At 36.5% G+C, this 20973-nt stretch overlaps 1 protein-coding gene across 6 annotated transcripts in view; it reads right to left on the bottom strand.

Moving 5' to 3' along the window:
• Positions 1–2919: 2919 nt before the first annotated feature.
• Positions 2920–20973, bottom strand: part of LOC125240009 (PR domain zinc finger protein 5-like) — a 141065-nt gene continuing 123011 nt past the window's right edge. Inside the window, exons 10-11 of one of the 6 annotated variants that reach the window (XM_048147813.1) lie at positions 7779–8529; positions 3823–3939 (exon numbers count right to left, since the gene is read on the bottom strand). In XM_048147813.1, the coding sequence (XP_048003770.1) occupies positions 7811–8529 (719 nt within the window). In that variant the 3' untranslated portion in view covers positions 3823–3939; positions 7779–7810. Of the gene's footprint in view, positions 3940–7778; positions 8530–9733; positions 10720–15026; positions 15781–17211; positions 18020–20973 lie in introns of those variants that run through there. The other 5 variants (XM_048147807.1, XM_048147816.1, XM_048147812.1 and 2 more) reach the window with 5 other exon arrangements.

Below are 20973 nucleotides of genomic sequence, written 5' to 3'. Positions count from 1 at the left end.
TGTGTCTTATGCATGGTAGTAATAATGCCAACTAAGTTTTCTGCAAAATTACCATTCGACTGAAAGTGTTTCTGCGAAACATGTTATGCGAAGTGTGTTTCGGACTGAAATTATTCTACCAGATGAGGGTAACCCGTATGTACGACGTACGTATCAGGGTCGTTAACTATTGTAGTAAGGTAACGGCGGCTATCAACGCGGGTATCGAAATCGACGTCCATTACCGCCGCATTTGCAAATACGCATTTTATAGGCAAACCGACCAATTTCTTAAAAAAAGTTACTCACACAAAGGAAGCCTGTTTAGTTGACTAACGCACATATAGGCGATAGAGAGTGTGAATGAAAGAAGACGCTCGCTATTTGACAGTTTTTGCCACGGGGCCGCGAGAAGAGATTGTGTCATACTGACGTGTGACGCTAAACCTAAGTGAACTCCAATCTCATTTAGTAGTTTACGTAATAATTATGGCAAACAGGTGAAAGTTATGCATTTCAAATTATTGTTTATAGTTTTCTACATGACTTCTGAGTACTTTTTACGTATTGTTTAGCCTGGAAATGTGTTTAAAGTGGAAATTAAAAGACAGCGGTGAAAGGCGCCATTTTGTGAGTAGATTCTATTACTGTGGTATACCACAGTAATAGTTAAAGTAGTGATATTAGTTTTTTTGCTTTATTTTAAGTATATGTGATCAGTTATATAATGTCTTACAGTTGTTTCAATCTTGATCTATTCACGCTATCAAAGAACTATTTACGCGGTATGAAAATTATTCAACAAAACCTTAATTTTTAGCAAAAACTTCATGACTGATTTCGTAGTTTCTATGAAAACCGTTAATTTGTCAATTTTTTTAAACATTGACATAAAGTCTGATGCTTACTTACCAGTTATGTAAACTTGGTTTTAATATAAGGTTGCAATATTTTATTTTGATTTGTAATGAAAATACATCTGTATGACTTTGTTTTTATGGGTCGGAATTAGATTTTATAATACTCCAATTTATGCCTATTACCGATGGTACGATCAGATAACCCTCGGTAATAGAATATATAAGAATCTATTACCGATCCATGCAATATTTGTTTGGGTCGGTAATGGGTTCCTATAGAAGTATCTATTACCGAGTGACATATTAGTCTTGTATCAAAAATATGACATTTAGTGTACCGTAAGTACAGATTTCTTAGGTGAAACTGAGTCTTCTGTGGGTATTCATAAAGGAGGATAGTATTGGTATATGTATTTGTCATAATTTGTATATTCAACCGTCGGTATTAAGCTCCGAATTTTGAGATGGGTTTCTATTTACCGATGGCAGAAAAACACTGTCATTCATACCCTCGGTAATGAAATCTCAATTCGCGTTAATAGAACTGCAGCCTGTTCATTACCACGGTAATAGAAAATTTTGGTATGTTGGCTTCAATAATCATTTTACGACATATAATAAACTAAAATGATCCTAAAACTCTTCAAAACTAATAGTTCAATAAATACTCTTCCATAAAAAAATATTTGTGGTCGTTAATGAGCTTTGCTACCCTTAATTTTTTGGTATCTTTTGAAATCTCCCTTAAGTACCACGTTAATAAGCGCCATTACCTTAGGTACTCGTCACAGAAGCAATTTTTCTCTTAAATGTGTTCGACTCAAATAATACAATATACAGGTACAGAAAAAAACCAGTGAGCCTTTCGAAAGTATTTATTTATAGAAAAAGTAATTACCTACTTAAAAATATAACACATTTTGTATTCGTTACAATGTATATGGTTGTATTAACTAGAGATGCAACGAATAGTTTGGCCGGATACCGGATACCGAATATTCAGACAGCAGAATTTTACCTACAATACCTACGCGGCGCGTCGTGCAGGTTTTGACTTGTTTCGTAGTGAACTTCGCGCGGAGTCCGTTTTTGTTTAAATGTTATTTTTTTTAATAATAAAGGGCTAATTATTATTAGTATTATAACCGTAACTGTTTTTTTTTTACATTTAAATTTGTTTACTCCAAAATCAATCAATCAAAAATAGCACATCCGGTATCCGGCCGAATATTAAAATAAGGGCCGAATAGGCCGGATACCGAATTGTATCCGAATATTCGGTGCATCTCTAGTTGTAACGCAATTTCAATCTGCAATCATCAGATCCTGTCAATCACGGTGACACGTAAATTTGTAAAATGTACCTTTATTAACGTAACAATACGAACCAAGGCATGGCAACGTGGATGACACGATTTATTTCAACAACTTTGTACGATTCCTATTTACCCTAACGTATTTCTCGCTCAGAATATTTTTGGGTTTCGTCAAGTAACAACTAAAATAAAATAAACCTCCATCGTAGGCCACGTGTTCACCTCGGTAGGGCTGTGGCCATGAGTACGCCTTTAATGGTTAAAAAAGGTGTGACAATTAAATATCATAAATTGAATTCAATCTTGTTATTCTAGTATTCCGATTTATGATCTTTGTGAACTTGTGAATTTCGGTAATCAGAGTGATAAAATTTAAAAAAAATAATAACAGATCTAAACATGATCACTTGATCAGGATGATGTTTCAACATGTTCGGGCTCGAGAATTCAAACACTTTATTATTCTCCCCTGCGTGATAGCTAAAGCCAACTAATTAAAACATAAATAAAACTATAAAATAATTCTTGTTATGATAGTACTATGACTATCGAGCGATCTGAATTCGTGAACATTGGTAATCAGATAGATAATTAAAGAAACAGAACTAATTATGATCAGTAGGCCTAGCACATGATGGCCGCGGGAGTATGTCGCCGCGAGATAGACTACCCGTCCTTATGTCATTAATACAGTTAGAAGAAGACGTGGCATCTATCTCGCGGCGACATACTCCCGCGGCCATCATGTGCTAGGCCTACAGTTCAAATCAAGAGTGAACAGGCATCTTCTGGGCGAGCTCACTCCATCGTAGGCCACGTCTTTGCATTTCGCTAGTCTGTGGCCAAGAGTAAGCCCATATATAATAATAAAAAAAAGTATGATGTTTCAACATATGGTAGTCAGGCTCGAGAAATCAGTTCTCCCCTGTGTGACAGCTAAAACCCACTTCTTGAAACATAAATAAAATTAAAATCAATCTTGTTATTATGGTAGTACGACTCACGACCCATCCCAGCTTGAAAATTTTGGTAATCACCCGGCGAATTAAAAAAAAACTAAACATGATCAGGATGATGTTTCATCATATGGTAGTTCAGGCTCGCTTTCTGCACAAACGCTGCATTGCACAACTCGCACACTTTATTCTTCTCCCCTGTGTGTATCATCTCGTGTATCCGACACGTCGTCGGCCGCGGGAACGTCTTCTTACAAAACCTACACGAATACACCTTCTCCACTACATGCCTTACCATGTGTTTCTTCAACTGTGGGTTGCCGTAACACTGATAGTTACAAATAGGGCAAGTTACATTTTTCTCCTTCAAATGCACTTTCCTCTGGTGCCTGTCTATGTGACTTTGCGAGATGGCTTTTAAACCGCATATTCCACACGTTGGTACGCGATCTTTGTGAAACTTGAACATATGGGTTTGCCGCTCCTTGCTTGTGTTGAATACAACATCGGGACAGAAAGGGCATGGTATTTGTGTGTGGTTATGTTTTCTATGATACTTAAGCTTTGCGTGTGTTGGGAAAACGAGTTCGCATGAGTTACATGGATACTCTTTCTTGATGTGCGGCTGGGATGCATGAGCTTGTAATAAGTCTTCGTTAGCGAATGTTTCTCCGCAGGTGGGACAGGTCAGGTGCTGGATGTGCCTAGTACGGATGTGAGCTATCAGTCGGGATCGACTTTGAATCTCATAATTGCAGACTTGACAGACGTACTTCCGTTTCCGTTCACTGATGGCGATGACCTTGATGAAATCTCGGTATATCGATCCTGCAACAAAAAACGGAATGTTCAGATGGAAAGTGAATAATAGTTATTTGTTACAAGGGGGCAAAGTTGTATTTTAACGCCGAGTGTGGAATTGAAAAACGAGCAAGTGAAAGGATTCTATAGTTGAACCACGAGCGAAGCGAGTGGTTCGAAAATTGAATCCTGAACTTACGAGTTTTTTAACACACGAGAAGTAAAATAAATTTGCACCGGAGTGTAACACAAAACTTTTCCCCTCACTAGAGCGAGGAAACCACAACGCAAAAAATGCGTTTATTACTGCTTCCAGTAGTTCCACAGGTGGTAAATCATCTTTATTACTAGATTCACCTACTTTTATCAATTTTAAAGCAGTTAATTTGACTTTATTCAAGGTCAAATAACTTTACCCACTAGTGGATAAAATGCGTTTTTACCCGCTGGTATTGAAGGACAAAATACCTACGTGTTTCCGAGCTAGTGAGGGGAAAAGAAATATAACCGCGGAAGAAATAGTTTTAAGATTGGAACATTAGGTACAAATAAGTAACCTAGGTAGGAAGCAAATTTAATGTCAGGTTACTCGATATTGTTCTTAAATGAACAGAACTATAGGCGGAAATATAAATAAGTAACACCTTAGCTTTAGAACTCTATGTTGGTCTGTTGGCTAGTGACGGGTTAAAAAGAAACATTAAATTGGACATTTGGATAGGTGAATGCTATCTGATAATTCTTTTAGCGCATTTTCTTAATTTACCCTAATGGTTACTACCTTAAAATTCGCGTTTTAGGACTATCTGATTAACCCCCCGAAATGTTTAAAATCTGTTCACGCTTTTAATTGAAAAAGAGAATTTTCTACAACTTTTTCTTTCTTCGATTTCATTAGCCGTATTATACGTACTCGTAAATGTACGTATTACGTATACCACACAAATGTTCGTACCTAATATAAGTATTTTTCCCCGCACTAGCTCGGAAACACGTGTTTTGTCATTTAATACCAGCGGGTAAAAACGCATTTTATCCACTAGTGGGTAAAGTAAATTGACCTTGAATAAAGTCAAATTAATTGCTTTAAAATTTATAAAAGTAGGTGAATCTAGTAATAAAGATGATTTACCACCTGTGGAACTACTGGAAGCAGTGATGAACGCATTTTTTGCGTTATAGTTTCCTCGCTATAGTGAGGGGAATAGTTTTGTGTTACACTCGGGTGCAAATGTATTTTACTTCTCGTGTGTTAAAAAACTCGCAAGTTCAGGATTCTATTCTCGAACCACTTGCTTCGCTCGTGGTTCAACTATAGAATCCTTTCACTTGCTCGTTTTTCAATTCCACACTCGGCGTTAAAATACAACTTTGCCCCCTTGTATAACAAATAAAAATAACTATTATATATTCGATAATATATCAATAGGTACTATCAGGCAGAAGTAATTATCGATGTACGGAAGCTAGCACTAGCATCGATTTTACATGAGGATTTTAAGACATAAGTACAAATTTCTTAATTGCTTATTTTAGCGAGTGGCGGCAGGACCAATACAAAGTTTTGACAGTAATGGCTTTGGCGAAGATATGGCAGTGTTTAGTGTCACGGTCAAGATTGACCTATTCCGACCACACCCGAGTAGTCGCGCAAATATAAAAGTAAGTAAAGTACTTATACACTATACAGGTGTGTATCAAAGTACAAATCTCACACATGCTCTCGTCATGAAACTATTTTTCAAAGTAACTAAATTATAGAATTTAATATTTATTCACACAGGCTGCTGGACACTTATGTATATTTAATTTTATGTTAAGGAGAACCAATAGCTTTAAAACTTCCGACAACAGGATTTAAACAAAAAGTCCACCGTATCCAAAATTAAACACAGGCGCACAGAAAATAAAAATAAAAACCTCAGAAACCTGTCACTCTTGAATTGACTAGGACATAAGCTTATACGGTTAAAATGTAGTCTAAATGTATATTTTCTCAATAATTAGTAAGTTTACATCAAACGAGTCGAAAACAATAAGGACCAAACACTAGACTTCAATTTTTAACGCACAAAATAGTCGGAATGTTACATTAGTGAAATATTTTATTTTTTTATTTTATTTGTTAGGAAAACTTACAGCTAAAGTTACAATAAGGCTTATAACATAAAAACAATGAGCCAATAACAAGTTTCCACAGATAGAAACTGGGCAAAGTACATGCGTGCAAAGTTACAGAAAATTTTGAAATATATTTGAAGATCTAGTACTACATATGTATCAGTAATATCAGTATTTAAAGTACCTACAGCAGTAATGAGTTTGAGCAATGATTGAAAACAAACAATACTTAAGAGAATAAGAGAAAAAGGAAAAAAAAAAAAACATTTATGTGTTATTTGAGAATTAACAGTGGGAGAAGTCATGGGTCAGTAGTGAGCGTACTGATGCAAAACTGTCACAGAACAGATCGATGAGGTCTCGATTCTTACCAATTTGATTGAAAGACTTAGTGGCTCTTATAATAAAGGAGTTCTTTCTAAAGTTAGTGTTAGCGTAGGGGATATGAAACGTTCGTTTAGCGCGAGACGAAAGGCGTGAGGGGACTGAGAACTTCAAGCTTGACAGGAGATCCGGACAGTCAACATAGTTTTGAGCAATTTTCATAACGTAGATTACGTCAGAGATATTGCGCCGGACGTAAAGAGGTAGCAAGTGAAGTTTGGCACAATGTTCAGTGTAACTTAGTTTTGGAAGTTTAAATTTAAAACCTAGAAAGCGAATAAACTTTTTTTGAATTCTTTCGATTTTAGAAATATAAATATCATAACACGGGTTCCAAACCTGAGACGCGTATTCAAGATGACTCCTTACAAATGCGCAGTAGATAATTTTGATTGATTTTAGTCTTTTAAGGTTTTTACACGATCTTATAATGAAACCAAGCACTTTGAAAGCTTTGTTTACAATCGAGTCTACGTGCCGATCGAAGAGCAACTTATTATCCATTATGACACCCAAGTCCCTTATTTCATTGCATTTAGAAATAAGTTCACCCTTTAAAAAATAGTTGGAGTTAAAGACGTTGCGCTTACGAGTAAAGGAAATAGCAAAACATTTGGACACATTTAAATCTAATTTATTGTTAACGCAGTATTGATCTAGTCTATGGAGATCTTCCTGGAGATAAGTAGAGTCCAGAGAGTTATTGACTACCCGGAAGACCTTCATGTCATCGGCGAATAAGAGAATATTTGAATGTTTGAAGCATTGCGAAATATCACTGATAAAAATAATGAATAATAATGGCCCGAGTAGAGATCCTTGAGGCATTTGGGGGGATTTCCACCCAAGGTGATGAAAATCCGTTCAGGACAACCGCTTGAGACCTGTTCAATACGTAGGAGGAAAACCATCGGAAGAGGTCTCCTCTTATACCTACTGATAAAAGTTTATCTAGAAGTAGAAAATGATCTATGCGATCAAACGCCTTACTATAGTCTGTGTACACAGCATCGACTTGATCTCCTTTATCCAATTGAAGTGACAAGTAATCATTAAATAAAATAAGGTTCGAATCAATGGATCTTTTTTTAAGAAAACCGTGCTGATAAGGACAGAATACATGTTTAAGGGAAGCATATCCAACATATTTTCTTTTGTCTCATGAATCTTTAAGTATCAGGGCGCTTACACCTTGGACCACGTTATCACGCTATCCACCGTAAGTACTTAATGAAGGAATAAGAGCTAGAGTGGGTACTTTTTACTATAATTGGAGTAAAGTAAATATAACAGCCAGAAGAATGGGTAACTTCGAATGTAGGATACTTTGAAAATCGCTATAAACAATAAAATATTAATACCTTGTGTATTATGAATTCACTGTTTAAACAAATCAAACATGGTCGGGATGGTGCTTAAGCATGTGGTAGTTGAGACTCGCTTTCTGCACAAACTTGGCGCCGCACACATCGCACACTTTATTTTTCTCCCCTGTGTGTATCATCTCGTGTATCCGACACGTCGTCGGCCGCGGGAACGTCTTCTTACAAAACCTGCAGGTGTATACCTTGTCTACCTTATGGCTGATCATGTGTCTAGTTAAACGTGCATAATCAAAGCATTTAAATTTACAAACAGTACATGACACATTTTTCTCCTTCAAATGAACTTTCCTTTGGTGTGTCACTACTAAAGCTTGTGTTGCACCTTTGAACCCACATATTCCGCATGTCGGAATTTTATCTCCATGGAATTTCTTCAAATGTTGCTTCACATCCTTTTTTAACATTCGCTCAGGACAAAAAGAGCATTTTATAAGGTCATGATGACAGCTGTTATGTCTCGTCAGGAGTCCTTTTTTAGTAAATTTTAAATTGCATGGTGTGCAGGAATACTTTGTGTGATGCGGCTGCGTTTTGTGAGCGTCTAGTAGTTTTTGATCCGGAAAGTATTGGTCACATATAGGGCAGGCCATCTGACGAAGGTGTTTTGAACGTATATGTGAGAGCAGCGGTCTCCGCTCGGCGCAAGCGAAGTCGCAAAGGCGGCATGCGTAGGGATTCTCTCCTTGGGTGACCTTCATGAATTCCGCGTATCTTGACGTTGCCATTCCTGCAACCAAAAACGATCTCAAAGGAAACGGTATGGTTGTGGCTGAGTGTGTGTGGTTGAATCTGTAATGATTTCAATATTATTGAAACATATGAAGGTATGTTTCAATTATACAAGCGACTAAGAAACATAAGAGCTGTTGCTAAAATCGAGGATAAATCTAAATCTAGAAGATAACTTTGCTAATCCGCGAATAGATAAAGTGCTAGTCAATCCGTGCTAACTCGTTATACTTACTCTTGTATTTTATACACCCAAATTATCCCACCGCAAAAATAAAGTAAAAATACGAATTGAGTTGATTGACGACTGATCTGGCGTGGGTGCGCCAAAGTTCAAACGTAACATCAAGGCTTCGTTACGTCGTCTGTCCGGGCGTAGAGTTCGGCAGGTTGCCCCGGAACCGTCGAAAGGAAAGACTAGGTACACCCTTCGGCCAGAAGTCTGCACTCGCGATGGTGTCCCCGTCGAATATGGACCCGTCTGGCGTAGTTGGTAGTAACCCTGCCTGCTAAGCCGCGGTCCTGGTTTCGAATACCGGTGAGGGTATTTATTTGTGTGATGAGCACAGATATTTGTTCCTGAGTCATGGATGTTTTCTATGTATGGATTTATATATAAGTATGTATATCGTCGCTTAGCACCCATAGTACAAGCTTTGCTTAGTTTGGGGGTAGGTTGATCTGTGTAAGGTGCCCCAATATTTATTTATTTAATAGGATTTCCATCGAAAGACTAGAAATTTCTGACTTGTTCGCATATAAGCAATATTTTTTTTATTAATACGAGTAGCACTTCAGTATCTTTCAGCTACTCCAGGACATTAAAATAAATAAAAAGAACAAGTTGTCACGGTAATTTACACCACGAAATTAAAGCAAAATAACTTAATACATAACCAATTCCCGCCAACTAACTTGTTTTTTTATTTTCAACATGTGATCAGAGTTTCAGACGCTAGGTTTTCTGCCAAGTCAAACATTTCGGAGCATTTTTGAACGATAATCGACTCCTATTTTATGTAATTTACTAAATTTAATGACAGACAATACGGAATTCTAATAAATTGTAGCAAAAATAAAATAATATAACAAGTTTTGTCATCTACACAATTTTATTGCTCAGTACAATATGTTTTAACTGTTTGGCTGTTGAGACCGACTACCGTAGTCTTAGAAGAAAGTTTTACTTTTACGCTCTAGAGCATAAAATGCGATTTTATGTCGTCTGCGCATGACATAGAGGTGCACTTTTTAAACATAAGAAGTGAAAACGTATTTACTTAAATAACTTCTAATTAATACTAATGATAATATATCTAAACAATAAACAAACAAAAAAACCTTTTATGTACGTGTATCTACTCGTAAATAATACACAAATGTAATTCAATAAAAATGCGAAGAATGTATTTAAACAGACCAATTTCGATATCTCACATTTTTTAATACAACTACAAACGGTGTACCAATTAAACGTGGTCGGGATGGTGCTTCAACATATGATAGTTAAGACTCGCTTTCTGCACAAACTTGGCGCCGCACACATCGCACACTTTATTTTTCTCCCCTGTGTGTATCATCTCGTGTATCCGACACGTATTCCGTCGCGGGAACGTCTTCTTACAAAACCTGCAGGTGTACACCTTGTCCACCTTGTGGCTGATCATGTGTCTAGTTAAATGTGCATAATCAAAGCATTTAAATTTACAAACAGTACATGACACATTTTTCTCCTTCAAATGAACTTTCCTTTGGTGTGTCACTACTAAAGCTTGTGTTGCACCTTTGAACCCACATATTCCACATGTTGGGATTTTATCTTCATGAAATTTCTTCAAATGTTGCTTCACATCCTTTTTTAACATTCGCTCAGGACAAAAAGAGCATTTTACAAGGTCATGATGCCATTTGTTATGTTTCGTCAGGAGTTCTTTTTTAGTAAAATTTAAATTGCATGTTGTGCATGAATACTTTGCGTGATGCGGCTGCGTTTTGTGAGCGTCTAGTAGTTTTTGATCCGGAAAGTATTGGTCACATATAGGGCAGGCCATCTGACGAAGGTGTTTTGAACGTATATGTGAGAGCAGCGGTCCCCGCTCGGCGCAAGCGAAGTCGCAAAGGCGGCATGCATAGGGATTCTCTCCTTGGGTGACCTTCATGAATTCCGCGTATCTTGACTTTGCCATTCCTGCAACCAAAAAACGATCTCAAAGGAAACGGTACGGTTGTGGCTGAGTGTGTGTGTGGTTGAACCTGTAATGATTTCAATCAACCTGCACCTTCATATGTTTCAATTATATAAGCTACTAAGAAACATAAAAGCTGTTGATAAAATCAAGGATAAATCAAAATCTAGAAGATAACTTTGCTAATCCGCGAATAGATAAAGTGCTAGTCAATCCGTGCTAACTCGTTATACTTACTCTTGTATTTTATACACCCAAATTATCCCACCGCAAAAATAAAGTAAAAATACGAATTGAGTTGATTGACGACTGGTCTGGCGTGGGTGCGCCAAAGTTACTTTGGGAGTAAATATTCGTTCTTTTTAATTAAAAAAGTATTTGAGTATTAAATAAGGTGCATTATGGTAATTCCGAATGGCAGAAATGCTCTGGTAATTCCGAAAGGGGAATCTTGATATGCTGGAAATAATGGTGATTTTTACGCGACTTTCGTAATTACCCTAATGCACCTTACCTCGAACACTTCTTTTGAAGTTAATTCGCTCTTTAATAAAACAATTATATACATACTAAATATCTCAGTGTAAATCTCATTTTTGGCAAACACTTATCAAAATTTTGGCAAACACTAATCACTTACTTATTCTTAAATTGAGATGGTTGACTCAGTCTTAACAATAGGTAAATTTACGACAACTGGGCTGTTCTACGTTGCTGAGCGAGAACTCTTCAATAAATGAGGTTTCAGATCGCTTAAGCCCATTTGCTGTCTCAAGCCCGCATGTTTCACAATTCATGAAACCATCTGTAAAACAGTTTTAATATTATTTATCGCAATTATATAGAACAATCTAAGTATACTGTTATAGAGTCAAAGCACATGATCGGTTGTAATTCAACTGCTTGATGCGGTTCCCCGACCGCGGGTATTCAGTAGGTACTTTAGAAACAGGTGTTTTGAGCCTTATACACCCTTAAGCCGCCTAACATACTTAGACCCAATTCCAAGAATAACGCTTACTTTGGATAATAATGTCAAATTACTATGGACTTTTGACATTATTATCCGAGTAAACGTTATTCTTAGAATAAAAGTTTGGTAAAACGTAGCCTTAGCGCAGGAACTTACCTAATGATACTATCACATTCGACTCATCGTGATGCGACACAATATATTTTTCGTTATCTAGCAATAATGAGGTTTTTGCATGATGGGTATGTGCCGCAAAGAAGTAAAATAGTACATTTCGTTATAAGTGCGCTCGTGGCAAAATGTCTCGGGACTCGTGAAGTAATGACATTCTCATTCTCGCACGTGTGACGAACGACGTTTCTTAATACAGTTGCGAAAAAACACTACTACAACGAATTAAAACGATAAACAATTCGAACTCCCAATTTTCGCATTGACATTAACGTATTTTTGACAATTCATATTCAAGCTTTGAAGCTATTAATCTTGCGTTCGTATTTTTGATTTTACTATCCATCCAACACAATTTATTTATTTCATTGTGTGCCATAAAAACAAACATTTTCGATTTGGGACTATTGTTTAATATATACCTACATTTTAATTCAATCGACCATTTATACCTCGAAGTATTGCAAATAACATAAAATAATTATGACAAATTGCTTAACATATTAAGGTTTTTTAACGTGCTTGCATTAAGTTGGTGACATTGGTAAGACACGAAAGACCGAGTAAGTGCCGATTGGATATTGGATCCCGAAGACAGCCGAAGTCTTGAAATGGTGAAGTTTATGAAATTTTCGTTAGCTAATTGTAAAATAAATGCGCAGCGTAAGCGGCAGTTTTCATATACATTTTCTATTCCTATATTTAGACAATAGATTTAAATAGTTTTCTATTACGATTCTTGCGTTGTATCCGAGAAACGTGGCCCAAAAGTTCTTAAAATTTGTAAGGCGCCATCTCGTTTCTTCCCTCGTTTTTATCCCTTTCTGGTTTTTCGTTTTTATATAAGTAGATAACGATTGCGAGTAATATAATTTATCGTTATATTATAGTTAACAGAAAAGAAATCACACGTGACAGAGCCCAGTTAGGTGCGACGACGAGCGTAGCGAGGAAGAGCGTGTTAGGTTGACCGTAAGTAAACCAGAAACGACTTTTTAATGTAATTTGTATTTGCCACTGTAAGGGCCCATTTAGACGGTACGAGAACTCGCATACGAGTTTTATTACATTGCGGTATTTGATGGCTGTGCAAAATTATATCTACCCTCAACAACCCGCAATGTAACTAAAATCGCATGCGAGTTCGCACGCCGTCTAAATCAGGTCTAAAAGCTCCAAGCGTGCTTCTATAAATGGCACAAGTTTTTCATAGAACTTCCCCAAAACCTTTTTTAATAACTTTATGGTGAATAATTATGAATGTTATTAAATATTTCGGCCAAATTACTATTATAAACAGTAAAAGTAGTAGTATTGATAATAAATAAACAAAATTATGATAAATAAAATTATGAGAAATGATCATTCGGAGCACAAATCGGTATAAAAAAATAATTTTATATGATCCAATATGGACCCGTCTGGCGTAGTTGGTAGTAACCCTGCCTGCTAAGTCGCGGTCCTGGTTTCGAATCCCGGTGAGGGTATTTATTTGTGTGATGAGCACAGATATTTGTTCCCGAGTCATGGATGTTTTCTATGTATGTATTTATATATAAGTATGTATATCGTCGCTTAGCACCCATAGTACAAGCTTTGCTTAGTTTGGGGCTAGGTTGATCTGTGTAAGGTGTCCCCCAATATTTATTTATTTAATAGGATTTCCATCGAAAGACTAGAAATTTCTGACTTGTTCGCATATAAGCAATATTTTTTTTATTAATACGAGTAGCACTTCAGTATCTTTCAGCTACTCCAGGACATTAAAATAAATGAAAAGAACAAGTCAACACTTAATGAGTGTATTAAAATAAAATACAAAATACTTCACAAATAATAAAAATTGTTGATTGTACAAGGGCATAAAGTGACCCATTTATTCCTGAGGCAATTTTTAGACTAGGGTAAAAATAGTAGTAGAAACTAGTAGTAGACTAGGGTAAAAATGGACATTTATGCCCTTGTTGTACAGTCACCGGCATAAATAAGTGATGATTTCTATCATTATACCTTGTCACTTTAACTTCTTGTTTGAAACGTCATACGAAATTGTCAAACGATTAAAAGCGACAAGGCACAGAAGTCATCACTTATTTATGCCGGTTACTGTACACTCTGCTTTTCACTTCGATTGCGAGGAAAATAATTATATTTTTCACGGTAATTTACACCACGAAATTAAAGCAAAATAAAAATATTTTAAGCGGGTTACTCACGTATTAAGTCGATATAGCGTTCGACATGTTTCGGCTCAATTTCGAGAGCCTTTCTCAAGAGTAGCGACACCCCGCACCCTTAACAAACAACACAGCAGGTGCGCAGTGTAAACGCACCCTTAACAAGTGACGTAATAAGTGTTGTGTGCAATCCTGCTTTTGACAAAAGTAACATAGTGGGTAGCTCCGATCTCGCCACGGTGACGTCGCCCGCGCCGCCGACCCCCCCTGCGCCTGTCCTCAGCAGCCGCGCGCACCGAGCAAGCGCCCGCAGTATGCGTCGCGCTCTCGACATGTAAAGGCGGGGTGTCGCTACTCTTGAGAAAGGCTCTCGAAATTGAGCCGAAACATGTCGAACGCTATATCGACTTAATACGTGAGTAACCCGCTTAAAATATTTTTAAATATGTATGAGTCTCACGGGAGTTTTATAGTTAAAATAAAGCAAAATAACTTAATACATAACCAATTCCCGCCAACTAACTTTTTTTTTTAATTTTCAACATGTGATCAGAGTTTCAGACGCTAGGTTTTCTGCCAAGTCAAACATTTCGGAGCATTTTTGAACGATAATCGACTCCTATTTTATGTGATTTACTAAATTTAAGACAGACAATACGGAATTCTAATAAATTGTAGCAAAAATAAAATAATATAACAAGTTTTGTCATCTACACAATTTTATTGCTCAGTACAATATGTTTTAACTGTTTGGCTGTTGAGACCGATTACCGTAGTCTTAGAAGAAAGTTTTACTTTTACGCTCTAGAGCATAAAATGCGATTTTATGTACGTATAAAACGTATTTACTTAAATAACTTCTAATTAATACTAATGATAATATATCTAAACAATAAACCTTTTATGTACGTGTATCTACTTGTAAATAAGACACAAATGTAATTCAATAAAAATGCGAAGAATGTATTTAAACAGACCAATTTCGATATCTCACATTTTTTAATACAACTACAAACGGTGTACCAATTAAACGTGGTCGCGATGGTGCTTCAACATATGATAGTTAAGACTCGCTTTCTGCACAAACTTGGCGCCGCACACATCGCACACTTTATTTTTCACCCCTGTGTGTATCATCTCGTGTATCCGACACGTATTCCGTCGCGGGAACGTCTTCTTACAAAACCTGCAGGTGTGCACCTTGCTCACCTTATGGCTGATCATGTGTTTAGTTAACTGTGAATAATCAAAACATTTAAATTCACAAAGAGAGCATGACACATTTTTTTCCTTCAAATGTACTTTCCTTTGATGACTCTCTACTTTAGCTTGAGTTCCTTTGAATCCACATACTCCGCATGTCGGAATTTTATCTCCATGGAATTTCTTTAAATGTTGCTTCACATCCTTTTTTAACATTCGCTCAGGACAAAAAGAGCATTTTACAAGGTCATGATGACAGTTGTTATGTCTCGTCAGGAGGGGTTTTTTAGTGAATTTTAAATTGCATGTTGTGCATGAATACTTTGCGTGATGCGGCTGCGTTTTGTGAGCGTCTAGTAGTTTTTGATCCGGAAAGTATTGGTCACATATAGGACAGGACATCTGACGAAGGTGTTTTGAACTTATATGTGAGACCAGCGGTCTCCGCTCGGCGCAAGCGAAGTCGCAAAGGCGGCATGCGTAGGGATTCTCTCCTTGGGTGACCTTCATGAATTCCGTGTATCTTGACTTTGCCATTCCTGCAACCAAAAAACGATCTCAAAGGAAACGGTACGGTTGTGGCTGAGTGTGTGTGGTTGAACCTGTAATGATTTCAATCAACCTGCACTGCACCTTCATATGTTTCAATTATATAAGCTACTAAAAACATAAAAGCTGTTGATAAAATCAAGGATAAATCAAAATATATAGACGATAACTTTGCTAATTTGCGAATAGATAAAGTGCTAGTCAATCAGTGCTAACCCGTTATACTTACTAGTGTATTTTATACACTCAAATTATCCCACCGCAAAAATAAAGTAAAATACGAATTGCGTTGATTAACGACCGGTCTGGCGTAGTTGGTAGTGACCCTGCCTGCTAAGCCGCGGTCCTGGGTTCGAATCCCGGTAAGGATATTTATTTGTGTAAAGAGCACAGATATTTTTTCCTGAGTCATACATGTTTTCTATGTATATAAGTATGTATGTATAAGCTTTATTGTACATAAAGGAAACAAAAGAGACACAGTTACAGAGTCAGTAATATACAATGTAGGCGGACTTATCCCTTAAGTATGTATATCGTCGATTAGCACCCATAGTACAAGCTTTGCTTAGTTAGGGGCTAAGTTGATCTGTGTATGGTGTCCCCCAATATTTATTTATTTTATTTATTTAATAGTGTTTCCACCGAAAGACTAGAAATTTCTGACTTGTTCGCATATAAGCAATATTTTTTTGATTAATACGAGTAGCACTTCAGTATCTTCCCGCTACTCCAGGTTAAAAAGAAATAAAAATAAATAAATGAAAAGAACAGGCCAACATTTAACGAGTTTATTAAAATAAAATGCGAAATTTTTTCAGAAGTAATAAAATACGTACCTATTAACTTAAAAATATTTTAATAGGTAAAATCTTTACACTAAACCTTCTATGTATGTACTGTACGTGTACTCTTAAATAACACACAAATGGGATTCAATAAAAATGCGAATAATGTAAACAGATCAACTTCGATATCTCACATTTTTCAATACAACTACAAACGGTGTACCCACCTATATTAGATATACCTACTTTTTTAGTATTTGAAGCATTGCTTTTTTTATTCATATTTTTTTTAGTTATGCAGGTACTTTTGTTCAATGAAATGCTAAAACAATATGTTATATGAGGTCGAAGTATTTATACCGATAGCGCCCGCATAAATAGGTTTTATCCGCCAGTCCCAAGCGTTAAGTTACTCAAATCAAAAAATAACATAATCCTAACAAAATATTAAACAATAACAAACAACCTATTATTACCTACCCCAACTAAAAAGGATTAAAAATACCTAAATCCTTAATATTTCTGGAATGTAACTTTATATTTGCTTATACTAGGTTTAAATTAAAATTTCCTTATACTAGGTTTAAATTAAAATTTCCTTAGGCTATCATTGCTATCGTGAAAATACTTCTGAAACCTTGATTGATATGAGAAGGCCGTAGAAGCATCTACGGTCTTCTCATATTGAATTCCTATTAAACCACTTAAATGTGATAATCAGGATGATATTTCAACATATGGTAGTTAAGACTCGCTTTCTGCACAAACTTGGCGCCGCACACATCGCAAACTTTATTTTTCTCCCCTGTGTGTATCATCTCGTGTATCCGACACGTCGTCGGCCTCGGAAACGTCTTCTTACAAAACCTGCACGAGTACACCTTAGTAACTTTATGCCTTATCATATGCCTCTTCATTTGTGTAGATCCAAAGCATTCGAAATTACAAATAGAACATGTTTTATTTTTCTCTTTCAAATGAACTTTTCGCTGGTGGCTTATTATTTTTCCTTCAGTCAGACCTTTTAATCCGCACACTCCACAAGTCGGAATATCTTTGTGAACTTCCTCCACGTGCTTTTTAATTTCCCCTTTTGATAATATTTTCGGACAGAAATAGCATTTTTCGATACCATGATGATGTTTATTGTGTTTAGTCAGCAGTATTTTTTTCGTGAATTTTAATTGGCAAGGTTCGCATGAATATTTCGCGTAATGCGGTTGTGTTCGGTGTTCTTGTAGCTGAATGATTTCGGAAAAGATTTCGCCGCAGGTCGGACAAGTCAGCCGGTGGCTGTGAGTTCTGCGGATGTGGGTGATCAGCTCAGCCCGATCTAGACTTTCAAAGCCACACTGGCAGCAAACGTATTTCGGCTCCTCTCCAGGGACGACCTTGAACAGTTTTTGGTATTTTGAGCTCGGCGTATGGGTCCTGTTTTGTCCTGGAAATAAAAAAAACGAAACTTAAAAGGAAAAGGATTATTCATTTCCTTTGACAATGGCGCTCAGATAACCATTCTTCATGAGGAAGAAAGGGTTTTTAAAGTACCTAAGCATTTGGCAAGCATTGGTTTTTAGTGTTTTGTACAAAATTTGGTCATGGAGCACTTATGAGGTGTGAGGTCACTTTTCTATAACTATAAATAATAATAATACCTTTTTTCTGTCTGTTTTCGAAGATAGGTAAAATTGAAAGATTATTTATAGCAACTATCAGCACTAACACTTATAATTGAATACTACTTATTTTCAAGGTACCTATACCTATTTTGGAAAGAGAAGTATTTTGTTTTAAGTCATCCGATGAAAATAATTTGCATTGAAATACGATATTTATATTGCTGCGGTTTTCTACAGTTTGAATATTATTATTTGGTTCACATAAAAGTCGCTAATAGCTGTGTAAGATTAAATAAAATTTCGATAATTTTAATACATACTGACAAGGTGTGATGTGAAATTCATTAAGAATATTTATACGAAAGCAATAGGCGACTATCTCATGAGAGAACAACGGTGTTCCAGACATTCGGAAGGCACGTGCGGAGATGAAGTTAATACGTTGATGCAGTTTTGAGAATTTAATGAAATATAAGATATATTGAGCGGATCTTAATCTGCCGGAGTAGCCGAATGGCAATCGTCGACTCGAAACGCCGGCAGAAATGCAGTCTGGCTCTGTCGCGACAATACGCAAGAGCGATAGAGATACACAGCTACGAAACAGACATTATCGTGAGCGTTTGTGTATTTGACAACGTATCCTGGCCATAGGAAGCACGCAGTGGCAGAACCCGTCTCAGATTGTAAGGACTATTTGAGAGATGATGAAATGAATTGAAGATGTAGGTAATGGAATTACTGGGGTAGCGTCTCTCAGATCGAGCTCCGAGCAGTGATGCGGGCACGCGGGGCAAGCCAGTAGGTGCGCCATGGTTTGCGGCGCTGTGTCGCAGGTGCATTGGGTCGAAGGGCTGCGGAGCAATCCCCATTTGGCCATGTTCGATCCATGGACTTTCAATAGGGACTGAGCTCACACTTTTTTTGCCATACTAAATTGAACTTTATCACCGGCGCAGAAAGACGTTCTTATTAGACTAGTAAAAGTGTGTCCACATGAGAGGGTCAAAGTTGGGGCTGGTGTCCCTTTCGCACGTGTGACCAGTGTTACAGAGATTACTATAGTAGTAGTATTTTTACCTGTATGATAACTAAGTTTATAAACTTCTTAAATTACTTTTGTATTATATCGAGGCAAGGATATTAATACCTTGTAACGAATTGGTAAGTCATTATTATGAAGCCATAAAACCAAAGATTTGCGCAATTAAAAAAATCCTTTAATTCGGTATTAGTAGATTTGGTAGTAACTTTGAATATTGACTGGTATACCCAAATAATGACAGTGATGACGTCATTCAAATGATTTTGACAGTGGCAATAAGTGCGAGAGGGACACCAGCCCCAACTTTACCCTCTCATGTGGACACACTTTTTGGCCTAACAACTCAATCTAGCTTAATAATATATAAATCTATGGTTCGATCTGAGAGACGCTACAGCCAGGGCTGTTAATGCTGCTGCCTATTGGGCATCTACTGTGTAAGAAAGGAACCTCGACACGATAAGAAGAAGAATACTGGGGTATGGTACAAAATACCGGTCGCTCACTTAAAAATATCCAACGTAATTATTATGCTTAATTTAACATGTTTTATTAATAAATAAAGGACTGATATAAAAATTATGATCAAAATTATACACATAGATTTAATACCAACATTAACATGTACAGTACAGTAGAAATGTTTATTATGATGCAAGTGATGCAACAAACATTCGTTTAAATTAAGAGGGTTTAATCAAAAAGGTAATCACGGTCTATATAAGTCTAATTCTAACTATCTAAAAAAAAAAAAAAAATTTAAAATTTTAAATTATTTATTCAATAAAAGTAAAACAGTTTTTACATAAAACTTTCCGCCAAACTGTAGAACAGTTTGTTGGCAGGAATAGGCTCCCTTTCATCACATTTACTGTTGTTTCTTAACCTTAGGTGCTAAAGTGTTAGTACAAGTTACAAACATAGTTAGTTACTTAATACTAATTACTAAATTATTTTATTTTATTTTAATTACGTAATTTTATTAACTAAAGTTGCTATCAGTTTCAAATTGTTTCAACATAAACTTTTTAATTTTGATTTAAATACATTTTTGCTGGTGCTTTTTCTAATGCTTAATGGTATATTGTTATAAATCTTAGGTACAAGATAAGATCTAGTCCTTTTTCCATAATAATTAACTTTCCTGGGTACAATCAATGCTTCCTTAGCCAATTTTCTACGCAATAGTGTTTAAGTAACAGGGACTTTAAACTCACAGGGTTCATATTGTTCCACTGCGATCTGAAAAGACACTCTCTCAAGGACCGGCAACATATTACATTTAATAAATAATTTATTATAATCTCCTCTACAAAGTAGTTTTGTTTTCTTATCCACTAAAGCTTTCATAAACCTAATCTGCAGTAGTTTGATTTTATCAAGGTATGTTTTAAATGTTCTGCCATATGTGCTAAGACCATAAGAAAGTATCGAGTCAGCAAGTGCATAATATACTGCATATAAGGTTGCCCTGTCTGTGAGAAACTTGAGGTGGTGAAACTTCACAAGCACAGCCCGCAGCTTTTGACACACCAACTCCACGTGTGCACTCCATGTGAAGTGGGAGTCTATGGTCAGACCCAGGTACCTGTAACTTTCCACCACCTCAACCCTGTCACATTGACAAGATGAGTTGATATCTCTATGTAGACAATCAAAGTTATGACCTATGATATTTGGTGCTCCTATTATGGATTTATTGTAGGGTGAATAAATATGCATACACTTTGT

Source organism: Leguminivora glycinivorella, chromosome 26 (genome assembly GCF_023078275.1).
Source record: "Leguminivora glycinivorella isolate SPB_JAAS2020 chromosome 26, LegGlyc_1.1, whole genome shotgun sequence".
Classification (NCBI taxonomy): domain Eukaryota; kingdom Metazoa; phylum Arthropoda; class Insecta; order Lepidoptera; family Tortricidae; genus Leguminivora; species Leguminivora glycinivorella.
This window is presented reverse-complemented; position numbering and strand designations above follow the sequence as displayed.